Source organism: Cebus imitator, unplaced genomic scaffold, assembly GCF_001604975.1.
Source record: "Cebus imitator isolate Cc_AM_T3 unplaced genomic scaffold, Cebus_imitator-1.0 Scaffold136, whole genome shotgun sequence".
Lineage (NCBI taxonomy): Eukaryota > Metazoa > Chordata > Mammalia > Primates > Cebidae > Cebus > Cebus imitator.
In genome coordinates this window covers 2,752,964-2,767,949 of record NW_016107451.1, presented here as the reverse complement: position 1 = coordinate 2,767,949, position 14,986 = coordinate 2,752,964, and the positions used below count along the sequence as shown (strand labels likewise).

The 14,986-nt window shown below is 46.7% G+C and overlaps 1 protein-coding gene across 1 annotated transcript; it reads left to right on the top strand.

The window, feature by feature from the left end:
* The first annotated feature begins 258 nt into the window (after nucleotides 1–258).
* Nucleotides 259–743, top strand: LOC108313418 (ubiquitin-conjugating enzyme E2 N-like). Its single transcript, XM_017541827.2, has one exon. It carries the CDS (start codon nucleotides 285–287, stop codon nucleotides 741–743), a length of 459 nt encoding a protein of 152 aa, XP_017397316.1. The 5' UTR covers nucleotides 259–284.
* The last annotated feature ends 14,243 nt before the right edge of the window (nucleotides 744–14,986 follow it).

The window sequence follows — 14,986 nt, the reverse complement described above, 5'->3', positions numbered from 1 at the left end:
AGACGGGGTTTCACCATGTTGACCAGGATGGTCTCGATCTCTTGACCTCGTGATCCACCCGCCTCGGACTCCCAAAGTGCTGGGATTACAGGCTTGAGCCACTGCGCCCAGCCTGCAGTCCTTTTTTTTAACTGGTGGAGATAAGTCACTATTTCCTGCATTTGAGAATATTTTAAAATTACAAAATAAATTCATATTGCTTCTAGAAAGATAATTAGAAAATACAGTTGATTAAAAAGAAAAAATGGAAACGAGACCAGAGGCCAAACTTGGGTTCTGACAAGATGGCCAGGCTGCCCCGCAGGGTCATCAAGGAAACCCAGCGTTTGCTGGCAGAACCAGTTCCTGGCATCAAAGCAGAACCAGATGAGAGCAACTCCCGTTATTTTCATGTGGTCATTGCTGGCCCTCAGGATTCCCCCTTTGAGGGAGGGATTTTTAAACTTGAACTATTCCTTCCAGAAGAATACCCAATGGCAGCCCCTAAAGTACGTTTCATGACCAAAGTTTATCATCCTAATGTAGACAAGTTGGGAAGAATATGTTTAGATATTTTGAAAGATAAGTGGTCCCCAGCACTGCAGATCCGCACAGTTCTGCTATCGAGCCAGGCCTTGTTAAGTGCTCCTAATCCAGATGATCCATTAGCAAATGATGTAGCGGAGCAGGGGAAGACCAACGAAGCCCAAGCCATAGAAACAGCTAAAGCTTGGACTAGGCTATATGCCATGAATAATATTTAAACTGATCCGATCATCAAGTGTGCATCACTTCTGTTCTGCCAAGACTTCTTTCTTCCTTTTCGTTTGCATTTAATGGAGATAGTCTTAGAAACATTATCGAATAAAAAAGCCCAGACATCTTCAGTCCTTTGGTGATTAAATGCACATTAGCAAATCTGTGTCTTGTCCTGATTCACTGTGGTAAAGCATGAGCAGAGGCTACAAGTATCATCTGGATTGTTGTGAAAGGTTTAAAAGCAGCGGCCCCTTCCTGCTTTTACTCATTTCCCCCATCCTGGTTTAAGTATAAAGCACTGTGAATGAAGGTAGTTGTCAGGTTAGCCGCAGGGGGGTGGGTATTTTTCTTTATTTTTTTGAGGGGGGAGGTAGTTTTATTTTAATTTTATGGGCTCCTTTCCCCCTTTTATGGTGATCTAATTGCATTGGTTAAAAGCAGCTAACCAGTTATTTAGAATATGCTCTCTAGCCAAGTCTAACTTTATTTAGATGCTGTAGATGGACAAGCTTGATTGTTTGAACCAAAATGGGAACATTAAACAAACATCACAGCCCTCCCTAATAACATTGTGACTTTGCTGTCAAGTGTAGATTCCCCACTTCAAAAAAAGCTTGTGACCATTTTGTATGGCTTGTCTGGAAACTTCTGTAAATCTTATGTTTTAGTAAAATATTTTTTGTTATACTTAAGAAAAAAAAAAAGAAAAAATAATAGTTCCATGCAATCCTATTATCCAGTCTTAACCACTGATGTTAATTTGCTATTAACATCAGGTACTTCCAGGCATTCTTCTAAACAAATACATTTAAATATCAATCAAGCATGTTGTTTGGTATCTAGCTTTATTTTTCTTTTCACTTAGTCATATTCTGAATGTCTCTTTGTTTCATTGAATATTCTTCTAAATCATTTTTAGATTTTTAATATTTGTATGGTATCCTATCATATGAATGTCAAATGAGCAAATCTCTAATTTTGGATATGTAGGTTATTTGCAATTTTCTTCAAATGTTTTTTCTTTTCTTTTCTTTTTTTAAAGCCAGATTCTGGCTCTGTCACCCAGGCTGGAGTGCACTGGTGCAATCTCAGCTCACTGCAACCTTCGCCTCCTGGGCTCAAATCATCCTCCCATCTCAGCCTCTCGAGTAGTTGGGACTGCAGGTGTACACCCCCATGCTTGGCTAATTTTTGAATTTCTCTTGCGGTTTTGCCATGTTGGCCAGACTGGTCTCAAATTCCTACACCCAACCGATCTGCCTGCCTTGGCCTCCCAAAGTGCTGTGATTACAGGTGTGAGCCACCATACCTGGCCTCTTCAAAAGTTTTTATGGTGCTTACCATCATACGGAGTGTTTTACCAATGTTAACCATTTAATCTCTCCTAAAACCTTATGCATTGGGTACGATTGCTGTCTCCATTTTATAAATTGGAAAATTTAAGCACAGAGGGAGTACGTGACTTGTCAAAGGTCACACCGCTGGTGAATTAACAGGTGGGGCCTGATTAACATCCAGGCAGACAAGGATTCCAAGTCTATAAGCCTAACCCCTGCACTCTACTGTGTCTCAGTGCTCAAATGAACATACCAGCAGCTAAAGCTCTATACACATTCTTAGCTGTTTTTTGCTATAAATGCTTACATGTGAAATGACTGGGCCAATGGGCATGCATATTTTACAGTTTTTAATGCAAGCTGTTGCAAACTGTGTTGCTGGGTTGTGAATGTGTCGACTCTCATTTCTGACTATCTCCTACCCTCAGTGGTCATACTTTCCTGGTCCAGCAATCTAGGTGTGTGGAAAAGTCTCCAAGTGCTCTGAGGCAGTGTCCTCCTGCGCTCTGGGCCTGTCTTCTCCTCCAGGAAGCCTTCCTGGTCTCCAAGTCAGCAACTCCCTTTTTTAATGCTCATGTCCCCTGCTACGCCCCTGACTGTGCTGGACTGTGGCAGTGTGTGTTGAGCTCTGTGAGCTCCTGGAGGCGGGTGGGGCCTGTGACCGAGTCATTTGTGTACACAGTGCCTAGTGTGGGACTTGGTGTGCCTGGCAGCAGTGCCTGGTCACCTCTGTTAAAAACAAGAATGAGTCAGAAAGTGAAGTGCACATGTGGGGACAATTGGTACAGAGCATCTGACAGTGGAACGGTTCTCAGCATTCCAGGCCACTGTTTGATCCCTAACACTCCATCTGGTACCTAGCCCATCATAATATGCACTCAAAAATACAATTTGACAGTGTGCACAAGTAAGCACTTATTAAATGGAGTGTTCAAAAGCCTACTTTTATTCTTTCTCTAGTATCTATGTTCCATCATTTTTCTTTATTTTTTTGAGATGAATTTTGCTATTGTTGCCCAGGCTGGAGTGCAATGGCATGATCTCAGCTCACCGCAACCTCCACCTTCCAAGTTCAAACAATTTTCTGGCCTCAGCCTCCCAAGTAGCTGGGATTACAGGCCTGCACCACTGGGCTGGACTAATTTTTTTGTATTTTTAGTAGAGACAGGGGTTTCTCCATGTTGTTCAGGCTGGTCTTCAAATTCTTGACCTCCGATGATCCACTCGCCTTGGCCTGCCAAAGTGCTGGGATTATAGGCATGAGCCACCTCACTCGGCCCCATTATTTTTCTTATTTAAAAAAAAAATTGGAAAATATGGCCAGGCGCAGTGGCTCATACCTGTAATCCCAGCACTTTGGGAGGCTAAGGCGGGTGGATCACAAGGTCAGGAGTTTGAGACCAGCCTGGCCAACATGGTGAAACCCTGTCTCTACTAAAAATACAAGAAATTAGCTGGGCATAGTGGCAGGTGCCTGTAATCCCAGCTACTCAGGAGGCTGAGGCAGGAGAATTGCTTGAACCTGGGAGGCAGAAATTGTAGTAAGCAGAGATTGTGCCATTGCATTCCAGCCTGGGCGACAGAGTGAGTCTCCATCTCAAAAAATAAAAAAAAGGAAAATATAAAAAAAGACGAAGAAAAAACCAAAATGCCTCTAATTCAACCACTCATCAGTAACCACAGAAACATTTTGACGGACATTCTTCCCGGCTTTTCTCTGTATATAGAAACAGATGCATATTTTCTTTTTCGGTTTTTAGAGATGGAGTCTTGCTGTGTTGCCCAAGCTGGTCTCAAACTCCTGGGCTCAAGCAATCCTCCTGCCTCAGCCTCCCAAAGTGCCGGGATTATAGGCATGATCCACTGCACCCAGCCTCAGATGCATATTTTAAAAACAGAATTGCCATCCTATTGCGAATTCTACTTGGTCTGCTTTTCTCCTTCAAGACAGCAGGAGCTGAATACAGTGGCTCATGCCTATAATCTCAGCACTTTGGGAGGCCATGGCAGGAAGGTCGTTTAAGACCAGGAGTTTGAGACTAGCCTGGACAACAAGGCAAGACCCCCATTTCTACAAAAAATTAAAAAATATGCCAGTTATGGTGGTGCATGCCTGTAATCCCAGCTACTCAAGAGGCTGAGGCAGGAGGATCGCTTGAGTCCAGGTGTTCAAGATTATAGTGAGCTGTGATCACACTGCTGCATTCCAGCCTGGACTACAGAGTGAGACACTATCTCTTAAACAACAAAAACCTCTTTATGGAGTTTTTGAGAAGATTATATGAGTCTATACACACACTGTGTGTGTGTGTGTGTGTGTGTGTGTGTGTGTGTGTGCATTTTTGAGACGGAGTCTCACTCTTGCTGCCCAGGCTGGAGTGCAATGGCATGATCTCAGCTCACCACAAACTCCGCCTCCCAGAGTCAAGCAATTCTGCTTCAGCCCAAGTAGCTGGGATTACAGGCATGCACCACCATGCCTAGCCAGTTTTATATTTTTAGTAGAGATGGGGTCTCTCCATGTTGGTCAGGTTGGTCTTGAACTCTTGACCTCAGGTGACCCGCCCTCCTTGGCCTCCCAAAGTGCTGGGATTACAGGCATGAGCCACTGCTCCTGGTGAGTTCATATATTTAAAACGCCGGCTAGGCATGGTGGCTTACACTTCTTTTTTTTTTTCCCCTGCTCCAGTGGCTCACACTTCTAATCCCAGCACTTTGGGAGGCTGAGGTGGGAGGATTCCTTGGGTTCAGGAGTTCAAAACCAACCTGGGCAACAAAGCAAGACTCTGTCTCTATAAAAAAATTTAAAAATTAGCCAGTCGTGGTAGTACACACCTGTATTACCAGCTGTTCAGGAGGCTGAGGTGGGAAGACTGCTTGAGCCCAGGAGATTGAGGCTGTAGTGAACCATGATTATGCCACTGAACTGAATCTTAGGCAATGAAGTGAGATCCTGTCTCAAAAAAAAAAAATACTGAGCACAGAGAATGCCCAAATGTCATACATAATCAACAAACACAAGGTAATATTATGATTATAAGAAACATATTTTAAGCCCCAGTCTACAGATGAAAAATCATATAACAAATAGTTGACTGTTATATGATTGTGATTTGTCTACTGACAGAAATTTAGGAGAGTCTAAACTCTGTCTGACTCCAAAGAAACTAGAACCTGTGAAGTATGCATACTATACCATGCGTGTATATGTATAGACATTTTACATGTTTTGGGATAATGTCATCTTCGACATCATTTAGGGTCTGGTAACATGGCACATAGAATATGCTGAATCGTAATATTGCATGAATTTTTATTATTCTTGTTTAGTGGGAAAAAATTGAGCTCCACAGAAGCTAAGAGACTTGCCTAAGTACACACAATTAGCAAATGGTAGGGCTGGGACTGGAACCTTGGACCACTGTGGTCACCTGCCTCTCAAACAAGCCTCAGAGAAGGGAAGTGGCTTGCTAAGGTGTTGCCACAGCTTCTACTCTGCTATCCCACCTCTCCCAACAGTCTTGTGGAATTTTCCAGAATTCCAGGGCTGGACGTCACCTCTATGATCATTAGATGTTTGATAAAGATGACCAGGACAGCAACATGCTGACTGTCAAAAGGTCACACTGAGACCCAGAAGGCCAAGTAGGTGAAATGCAAGACTCTCAAGCTGGAGATCAGAAGTCTCTCTCCCTGCCCCAAGCCCCCACCCCACCCTCTGCTTCCCTCCCTGCCCTTTCCTTCTTCCTTAGCCCAACAGGAAGGAGTTGTTGCTGTTTGCTTCAGGAAGCAGCTCATACAAAGAGACAGTTCCACACCTTACTGCGGCCCCTCCTTTTCCCTCCCTTCCACATAGTGAAAGTAGGAGGAATAATAATTATCATTATCAAGACAGCACTTCCTGAATGTTTGTTATTATGTGCTGAGGACTTTTCATAGGCTGCGCCCCAAGCCCCCACCCAGTGAATCTTCACAACAGCCTTTGAGGTGGGCAGCTACGGCTGTTCCTGTTTGATAGGAGCCTGAGGTTCAGAATGGATGAGCAGTTGACTTAAAGTGCCACAGTGAAGGGCAACTACGCTGGACCCCAGAGTGTCGGATTAAAGAGCCCCGATCTTAATCATTATCGCACACTGCAAAGTAAATGTTAGTGCCCGGGACACCGTGGGCAGAGGGACCTGGAATGGCATGGCTTCAGGAGGAGTGTAGTTGGAGGGAAAGAAGGGTATGGAAGTCACAACTGAGATGTGATTCTGGGTTGTGTCTTGTCTCTGGTTTCCTGTGTGACTTTGGGCAGATTACTTTACCTCTCTGTGCCTTGAGAGACTTCATCTGTGCAACAGGGATGAGGCTAAGAGGACCCCACAGCCAACTCTGGGCCATGTGAGGAGTGAGGATGGCAGCAGGAGGAAAACAGGCAGCAGGGGAGGGGTTCTGAGCACTGAGGGAGCTCTCAGGACCCAGCTGGGCCCTACTGATAGTTCTACGGCCTCAACTTTCTGGTAAGAGGGTTTATCTGATGTCAAGGTCATCTCTACCAAAGTTAAGTTGCAATAAAAACAACACTGAGAGGGCCCAGCATGGTGGCTCACGCCTGTAATCCAAACACTTTGGAGGCCAAGGCGGGCAGATCACCTGAGGTCGGGAGATCAAGACCAGCCTGACCAACGTGGTGAAGCCCCATCTTAAAACAAAAAACAAACAAAAAAAACACTGAGGGAAAAAAGTATATATGACATATTTCTTTTTTTTTTTTTTTCCAGATGGCGTCTCCCTCTGTCACCCAGGCTGTAGGGCAGTGGTGCAATCTTAGCTGACTGCAGCCTTGACCTCCTCAGATCAAGCAATCCTCCCACCTCAGCCTCCTGAGTAGCTAGCTGGGACTACAGGTGTGTGTCACTATGCCTAGCAAATTTTTGTATGTTTTGTAAAGATAGGATTTCACCATGCCCAGGCTGAGTTTTTTTGTCTTGTTTTGTTTTTTTGAGATGGAGTCTTGCTCTGTTGCCCAGGCTGGAGTGCAGTGGCACAGTCTTGGCTCACTGCAACCTCTGACTTTCAGGTTCAAGCTATTCTCCTGCCTCAGCCTCGCAAGTAGCTGGGATTATAGGTACACACCACCAAGCCTAGCTATTTTTTGTATTTTTAGTAGTGACAGGGTTTCACCATGTTGGCCAGGCTGGTCTCAAACTCCCAACCTCAGGTGATCCACCTGTCTCAGCCTCCCAAAGTGCTGGGATTACAGGCGTGAAACATTGTACCTGGCCACCCAGGCTGGTCTTGAACTCCCGAGCTCAAGCAATCCTCCTATCTCGGCCTCCCAAAGTGCTGGGATTACAGGCATGAGCCACCACCCCTGGCCTTGAAATATTTCTTTAAGAAAGAAAAAAGGTACTGAAATCCAGCTCAGAAGATCTGGGCCTTCGTCTGGACACACAATTATGATTACCAACGGTATAAGTCAAGTCTCAGTCTGACCCCAGCTTGAGCTGGGCTCTGGGCCCAATTCTGTTTCTCCTCTGGCCTCAGCTCTGTAATCTGTAAGCTGAGGGTATTTTTTACAGTCTCTTGACATACTCGCCCTGCACACCTCTATGGTCGCTAAGCCCTGTCTCTGCCTCAGTTCTTCTCCTCATGCCCCTCTGGGCCTGCCTGGTTCTTCAGGTTTCCAGGTCCAGGCCTCAGTGAGGACACACGGGATGGAGGCCCAGGTGGGCAGAGGACGGGAAAGGGGCACAGTGCCACAGGACAGACTGCTCCCGCTCTGGCCCCTAGGTCCCCCCGCCCTACTCCAAGTTGCGTGGGGGCCTGGCCTGAGATCAGAGGTCCACCAGCGTCAGCCCGGCCCCTGCTCGCGTCAGGAGGCGCCTTCTCAGTGCAGAACAATGCCGGCTCTTTGAAGGGTTGGGCAGCAGGGGATGGGTGTTTCTCCAAACACAGGGCCTCCTTTGCAAAACAGGCTTTGATTCCCAGGCCCGGAGGCCCCAGGTGCCTGTTGGGCGGCAGGCGGAGGCTGGGGGCTTTGTTTGGCAGGAAGGGGGACCTGGAAGATTCAGGAACAAAGCCTGGGACAGAGCTGGACAAGGCTGCAGCCCAGCCTGGGCAAGCGGGTCAGGGCTGAGATGCCAGTGGGGGCGGGGATTCGCATGTCTCAGCCCCCGCCCCCTCCTTAGTCTGGCCTGCTCAGGGTGGCCCTGGGCTCCTCTCTCCGTGGTCCCGACTCTCTCACTTATGCGGCAGGCACTGTTGGACTTCCAGGGTGTCATGATAGCCCACAGGCTCCAAAAATCCCTGCGTGGGGATTAAGTGAATAAAGCTGGAATCCAGGACTTGGGATCCAGGCGGGAGGGAGGAAGGTGGCCCCAACCAGAGTCCACCGGCCTGTGCTCTGGGCTTAGGTCACTTAGAGGAATGAAGGCTGCCACTTTCTGCCAAATACCATGCTGGTTATTTGACACACACGTGCCTCTGATTTAATCCTCATTTTCCCACCAACAGTGATCTACAGGGCTCCCCTAGGTCCTCTCTGGACTCATCTCTGATCACTCTCACCCTCTCTCACTGCTCTCAGCCGCCCTGGCCTCCTCACCGCTCCAGAACACATTGGGCCTTCGACTGCCTCGATGCCTCCAGGCCGGCCGTTCCCTCTGCCCAGGTGCTCTGGCGTGGCTGACCTCACTTCCTGCAAGCCATGGTTCTTCAGGGCAACCTTCCAGCCCCCTGGGCTTCACTCTCTGTTAGCCAACTTGCTTTCTTTCACAGTGCCTTTCACCTCTTAACATACATGCAGTTACTTATTTATGATGCTGTTCATTGCCTTTCTCCCTCAACTAGAATGTAAGCTCCACTAGGTCAGGCACTTTTCGGCAATTTTCCCCACTCATGTCTCCCAGGCACCTAGTACAGTGCCTAGCACTTGCAATGTTAACTTTATGTCACCTTGGCGAGGCTACAGTGCCCAGCTGCTTGGTCAAACATTAGTCTAGATTCTGCTCCAAAGGAACTCGGCGATGGGATTCACATTAACGATGAAATGTTTTTACGTAAAACAAATTGTCCTCCATGTGTGGGGGAGCCTCATCCAATCAGCTGAAGGCCTTAAGAGCAAAGACAAGTTTGCAGAAAGACTGAGGCAGCCTCAGCACTGCGACATAGAAACTCTGTGTGAGTTTTGCACCTGCCGGCTTGCTCTGCTGACTTCAGACTCAAGGCTGCAACATTGATTTGAAGGCTGGAAATTCAGGTAATTTCTTTTTTTTATTTTTATTTTTATTTTTATTTTTTTTGAGACGGAGTTTCGCTCTTGTTACCCAGACTGGAGTGCAATCAATGGCGCGATCTCGGCTCACCGCAACCTCCGCCTCCTGGGTTCAGGCAATTCTCCTGCCTCAGCCTCCCCAGCAGCTAGGATTACAGGCATGCGCCACCATGCCCAGCTAATTTTTTTGTATTTTTTTAGTAGAGACGGGGTTTCACCATGTTGACCAGGATGGTCTCGATCTCTTGACCTCGTGATCCACCCACCTCAGCCTCCCAAAGTGCTGGGATTACAGGCTTGAGCCACCGTGCCCGGCAGGTAATTTCATGATAGTCCACAAGCTCCAAAAATCCCTGCGTGGGGATTAAGTGAATAAAGCTGGAATTACTTGAATTTCTGCCTGAATCCCAAGTCTTAGACTCCAGCTTTATTCACTTAATCCCCACACAGGGATTTTTGGAGCCTGTGGACTATCATGGAGATTACCTGAATTTCCAGCCTTCAAACCTACCCTACAGGCTTCAGACTTGCCAACCCTGATAATCACATGAGCCAACTACACACACGCACGCGCGCACACACACACACACACACACACACACACACACACACACACACAGCTCTTACTGGTTCTATTTCTCTGGAAAACCTGATGAATAAAGTCCTCAAGAATACTAGTGTTGAGTAGCATGAAGTTGCTGTTTCTGTGAGTAAACAGTGATTGAATCTTGGCAATTTCATGTGATTGAATCTAATATTTGTAGAATGAATAAGTGAAGGAACCGCAAACAGCCATGAGGAAGGTGTTATCTTACCAGTTAGGAAACCAAGACTCAGAGAGGTAAAGCCAACTTGCCAAAAAAGGTGCAGGGAATATGTGGTAGAGCTGGGATTCAGACTTCAGGCTGACTTCAAACAAATACAGCAGTGTCTGCCTTTTTACGTGAACCAACCCATGGGAGTCCCTGAGCAGAGTGTATCACCTTGGTGGGCCTCAGTTTGAGAAGTCAGCGAAATAGTAGTCCCAATCTGATGAGTCTAAATACTTTCCAACTGCAGGCTCTGAGCTGCCGGGAAAATGGCTGTGCCAGCGTCATCTCCTTCATCTAAGGCATGTCTTAGAGCTGCTGGTGACTTTCTTGGACCTAGGGTTTCTGCACAGCTAGCTGGAGACACACCTGGCCTCCATCCCTCAGGAGGTCCTGAAGGGGGGCTGACAGGCTCACACGGGGGAGGGAGGTGCTAGGCGCACCAGACTGTGGCGGTGAACGTGGTCTTGGGGCTGGCGGAATTATCTTTGCTGTGCAGTGCCCAGGTTATTTGTCCACTTATTTACCGTTTCTGAGTTTCAGGCTCCTCACATGTAAAATGGGATAATAATGCCCTACCCCTAGATTATTTCGAAAACTAAATGAGATCATGCACACAAAGTCCTTGGAATCTGGAGTGCTCAGTAAATGATAGTAGTTAGTGTGATTGCTTTTAGCAAATAGTATCACCACAAGTTCTGAGTATTGCAGGCAGCAAAGAAAAGAAGGTGACACTGTTTATCTTGGGGCCCTGATTACATCTCTTGGTCCGCTTCAGGATTCTCTCACCCTCAGCACAAACCCTTAGAAGAGGATCTGATTGCAGTCATGTAGAGAGGTTTTACTGCACTGAGTTTATAGCATCCTGGGGGATGTTCCTTTGTTTAGATCTGAGCTTTCCTTCTGGCCCTAAAGGCTTTGTCTGCTGTAAAAAAAAAAAAAAAAAAACAATGCCACTATTTCAGGCTGCCGGAAATGACCCCACAGCCCATAATTATAATACTTTGCATTTTTTTACCGTAAAGTGGTATTTATGCTAAAACCATATGGGAGGTTTGCTAGGGACAGGTGCTCTAGGCCTAGAGGGGAGACACAGTTTGTAGAAGTTGTGGGTGGCAGAGCCAGGCTACACACTGCCTGCACGCTCTACTGTCCCCCTGCCCTGTGAAACAGTCTTGCTCTGGACAGTATGGTTTCCAAAGAGGGGACACAAGACAATCCTCCGGGCTTCGGGAAAACCTCTCTCTCTCTCTTTTTTTTCTAGACAGAGTCTTACTCTGTTGTCCAGGCTGGAGTGCAGTGGCGTGATCTCGGCTCATTGCAACCTCTGCCTCCCAGGTTCAAGTGAGCTTCCTGCCTCAGCACCCCCAGCAGCTGGATTACAGGCACTCGCCACCGTGCTGGGCCAATCTTTGTATTCTTAGTAGAGATGGGGCTTTGTCATGTTGGCTAGGCTGGTCTCGAACTCCTGACCTCAGGTGATCCACCTGCCTCCGCCTTCCAAAGTGCTGGGATCACAGGCGTGAGCCACTGCACATGTTTGTTTTTTTTAAATAACAAAAAGTAATGACATCTTCTTACTGTGTAATATGGAGATAAACAAACCTTAAATTTAGAAAGATTTGCCTGTATAAGAAGCTGCATACTTCAATTATTTTTAACCAGTAATGGTATGAGATCAAAGAGGTCTGGAGACCACGGCTCTGGGGGACCATCCTGAGCTTCAGCTTTTGGGATGACTTCCTTCCTGCTCTGGGGCTCAGCTCAGGCCGGTCCCTGCGGGGGGCTCACGGGGACCTGCAACATCATCTTTCAGACACTGGTGGATCCTCATCCTCATCAAAGTTGTTTACTCTGCCCGGCTCCCAGATTGCCAGGCTCACACTGGCCTAGGAGGTTCAGTGCTGGAGCCTCCGACCGCCTTTCCTGTTACCAAAGCCCAAGTGTCCAAGAAGGATCCCAAACCTCCTGCCCCTTCCCATCCTGCTGGGTTACAGTCTGTCCTTGGAGAGAGAGTAAACAGAGGAGGTGACAGAGTCAATAAATGTCTCCCGTGTGGCCTTGGCGAGCATATATGCCTTCCCACCAAGAGACACAGGTACATTTATGCTCGTGGCCCTTCCTATGACACACACAAGAATAAATATTAATAAGACAGGAAATCGTAATAAAAATAAAGAAAAGAACAAAAAGGAAGAGAATGTTTATGGACTCTGAAAGAAGTCTTGAAAAGCTAGTTCTGAGTATCCAAAGTCCTGCCTCTCAAACCTTGTCATGAGTAGGGGATTTGGGTCAGAGCCAAAGTCATCCAAGAATACGAATTTCCAAGTCATGTACAAATGTTTAATGAACATGTGTCATTTAACTCATTAATTAATGAGGGAACTGGTAAGATGTTACAACAGGTTCAAAGGAGAACTTCAAGAACCACGTGTATATAGGCTATAAGAATGCTGACTAATTTAAAAATATTGAGGCCCGGTGCCATGACTTACATTTACAATTCCAGCACTTTGGGAGGCTAAGGCAGGAGGATTGCCTAAGCCCAGGAGTTTGAGACCAGACAGGGCAACATAGTTCAACCCTGTCTCTACAAAAAAATTTTAAAAAATTAGCTGGGCAGTAGCATGCACCTGTAGTCCCAGCTACTTGGGAGGCTAAGGTGGGAGGATCATTTAAGCCTGGGAGGTGAAGGCTGCAGTGATCTGTGATTGCACCATTGCACTCCAGCCTGAACAACAGAGTGAAACCCTGTCTCAAAAAAAAAAATTTGAATTTAAAAACTGGCCTATCTTTAGAGTGATACCCAGTGGCATTCCACTGGACACAATTTACTTGCACTTATATGGAAAAGAATAATTTGCATTATTATCGATTTTCCACAACTTAGAGAGTTGTAAAATATCTCAGGGATAATAAAATGTGACAATAACTTGGACAAGAACTCCAGACAGGACACCCAGTAATCTTTTATGCCCCCGCAAAGTCTTTCTCGCAATTTTTCCTGAGAACAGAAATAAAAGTTTGGACAATACACCCAAAGGTCTTCACGTAAAATTTGACTCTATTTGAATCCAAGTGGGAGATGAATCATTGCAAATTTCAGTCTTTTTCTCCGTATGAGGATTCGAGAGAGGGCAGCGTGCTCTTGAGCTAGGATTGTTTGAGCCCAGGAGTTCAAGGCTGCAGTGAATGAACAGTGAATAGTGCCACTGCACTCCTGCCTAGGTGACACAGCAAGGCCCTCTTTCTTAAAAATTTGGAAAGACACTTTGGGAGGCCAAGGCGGGTGGATCACGAGGTCAAGAGATTGAGACCATCCTGGTCAACATGGTGAAACCCCGTCTCTACTAAAAATACAAAAAAAAAAAATTAGCTGGGCATGGTGGCGCGTGCCTGTAATCCCAGCTACTCAGGAGGCTGAGGCAGGAGAATTGCCTGAACCCAGGAGGCGGAGGTTGCGGTGAGCCGAGATCGCGCCATTGCACTCCAGCCTGGGTAACAAGAGCGAAACTCCGTCTCAAAAAAAAAAAAAAAAAAAAAAAAAAAAAAAAAAAAAAAAAAAAAAAATTTGGAAAGACAGAGAGAGGAAAAGAAGAGATTTGGCTGAGAGGAATATTGGAATAAACCAGGGGTTCCTATCTTTGGAGGAGTAATAAGAGATGTCTGAAAATCTGATAGATACCCACACCCTCTCTCTGGAAATATGTATGTACATAGGCTGGCAGGGGCTGTGCCTAGGTTTCCCCTAGCAGTGCTGAGCTTGGTATGGGGCACCCTCTTTAGCCCCCTCCTTTCTGTGAGTGCCTCAAGTTTCACAGGAACTGGGGGCCAGCTTTGTAGGAGAAATGAGAGGTGGCAGATGAGGTGCCTTCTTAGTTCCTTCCCTGTCACCTGAGCAATGGGGCCAGGTGGGCTGCTGTGGTTTACATGGGATTCCAGTCCCTTGAGTCTTGCCTTTCTTAGCAGGGTGTGTGTGTATGTAGGGGGCCTGTCCTAAGTCTCCATCACCCCAGTCTCTGATGAGTCCACACATCAGAGGCCAGTATGGGGCAAGGTGGCTGCAGTATAGGACTTCCAAAGGAAAGACATGGAGCCTTGACTTTCTCTTCCTCCCCAGCTCGTGGGGACCCTAGGTGAAGGTAAACAATGTGAGGTTTGGGCTGGACATGGTGGCTCATGCCTGTAATCCCAGCACTTTGGGAGGCTGAGGTGGGCAGATCACCTGAGGGCAGGCAGATCACCTGAGGTCAGGAGTTTGAGACCAGCCTGACCAACATGGAGAAACTTCGTTTCTACTTAAAAAAGAGAATACAAAATTAACCAGGCATGGTGATGCATGCCTGTAATCCCAGCTACTCGGGAGGCTGAGGCAGGAGAATCACTTGAACCTGGGAAGCAGAGGTTGTGGTGAGCTGAGATCGTGCCATTGCACTTCAGACTGGGCAACAAGAATGAAACTCCATCTCCAAAAAAAAAAAAAGTGAGCTTTGGAGCCAGTGTGGGATTTGTATTAGCCATGGAAGTGCATCTCTCAGCTCTCCCTTCAAAAAAGAACTTGCTGTTCAGCTGTGTATTCATTTGCTAGGGCTGCCATAACAAAGTAACACAAACTGGGTGGCTTAAAATGACAGAAATGTATTGTGTCACAGTTCTGGAGGCCAGGAGTCTGAAGCCAAGGTGTCATAGGGCCACGCTCCCTCTAAGGCACTAGGAAGGGGCTGTTCCATGCCTCGGTCCTAGCTTGTGGGAGCTTCTGGTGTGCCTTGGCTTGTAGATGCCTCGCTCCTGGTATTCTTCCTCCATCTCTGTCTTCACATGGCCATCTTCTTTTTTTTTTTTTT

Excerpts from the sequence above, each read along its gene's own strand:
- LOC108313418 (XM_017541827.2), top strand. The coding sequence starts at position 285 with ATGGCCAGGCTGCCCCGCAGGGTCATCAAGGAAACCCAGCGTTTGCTG.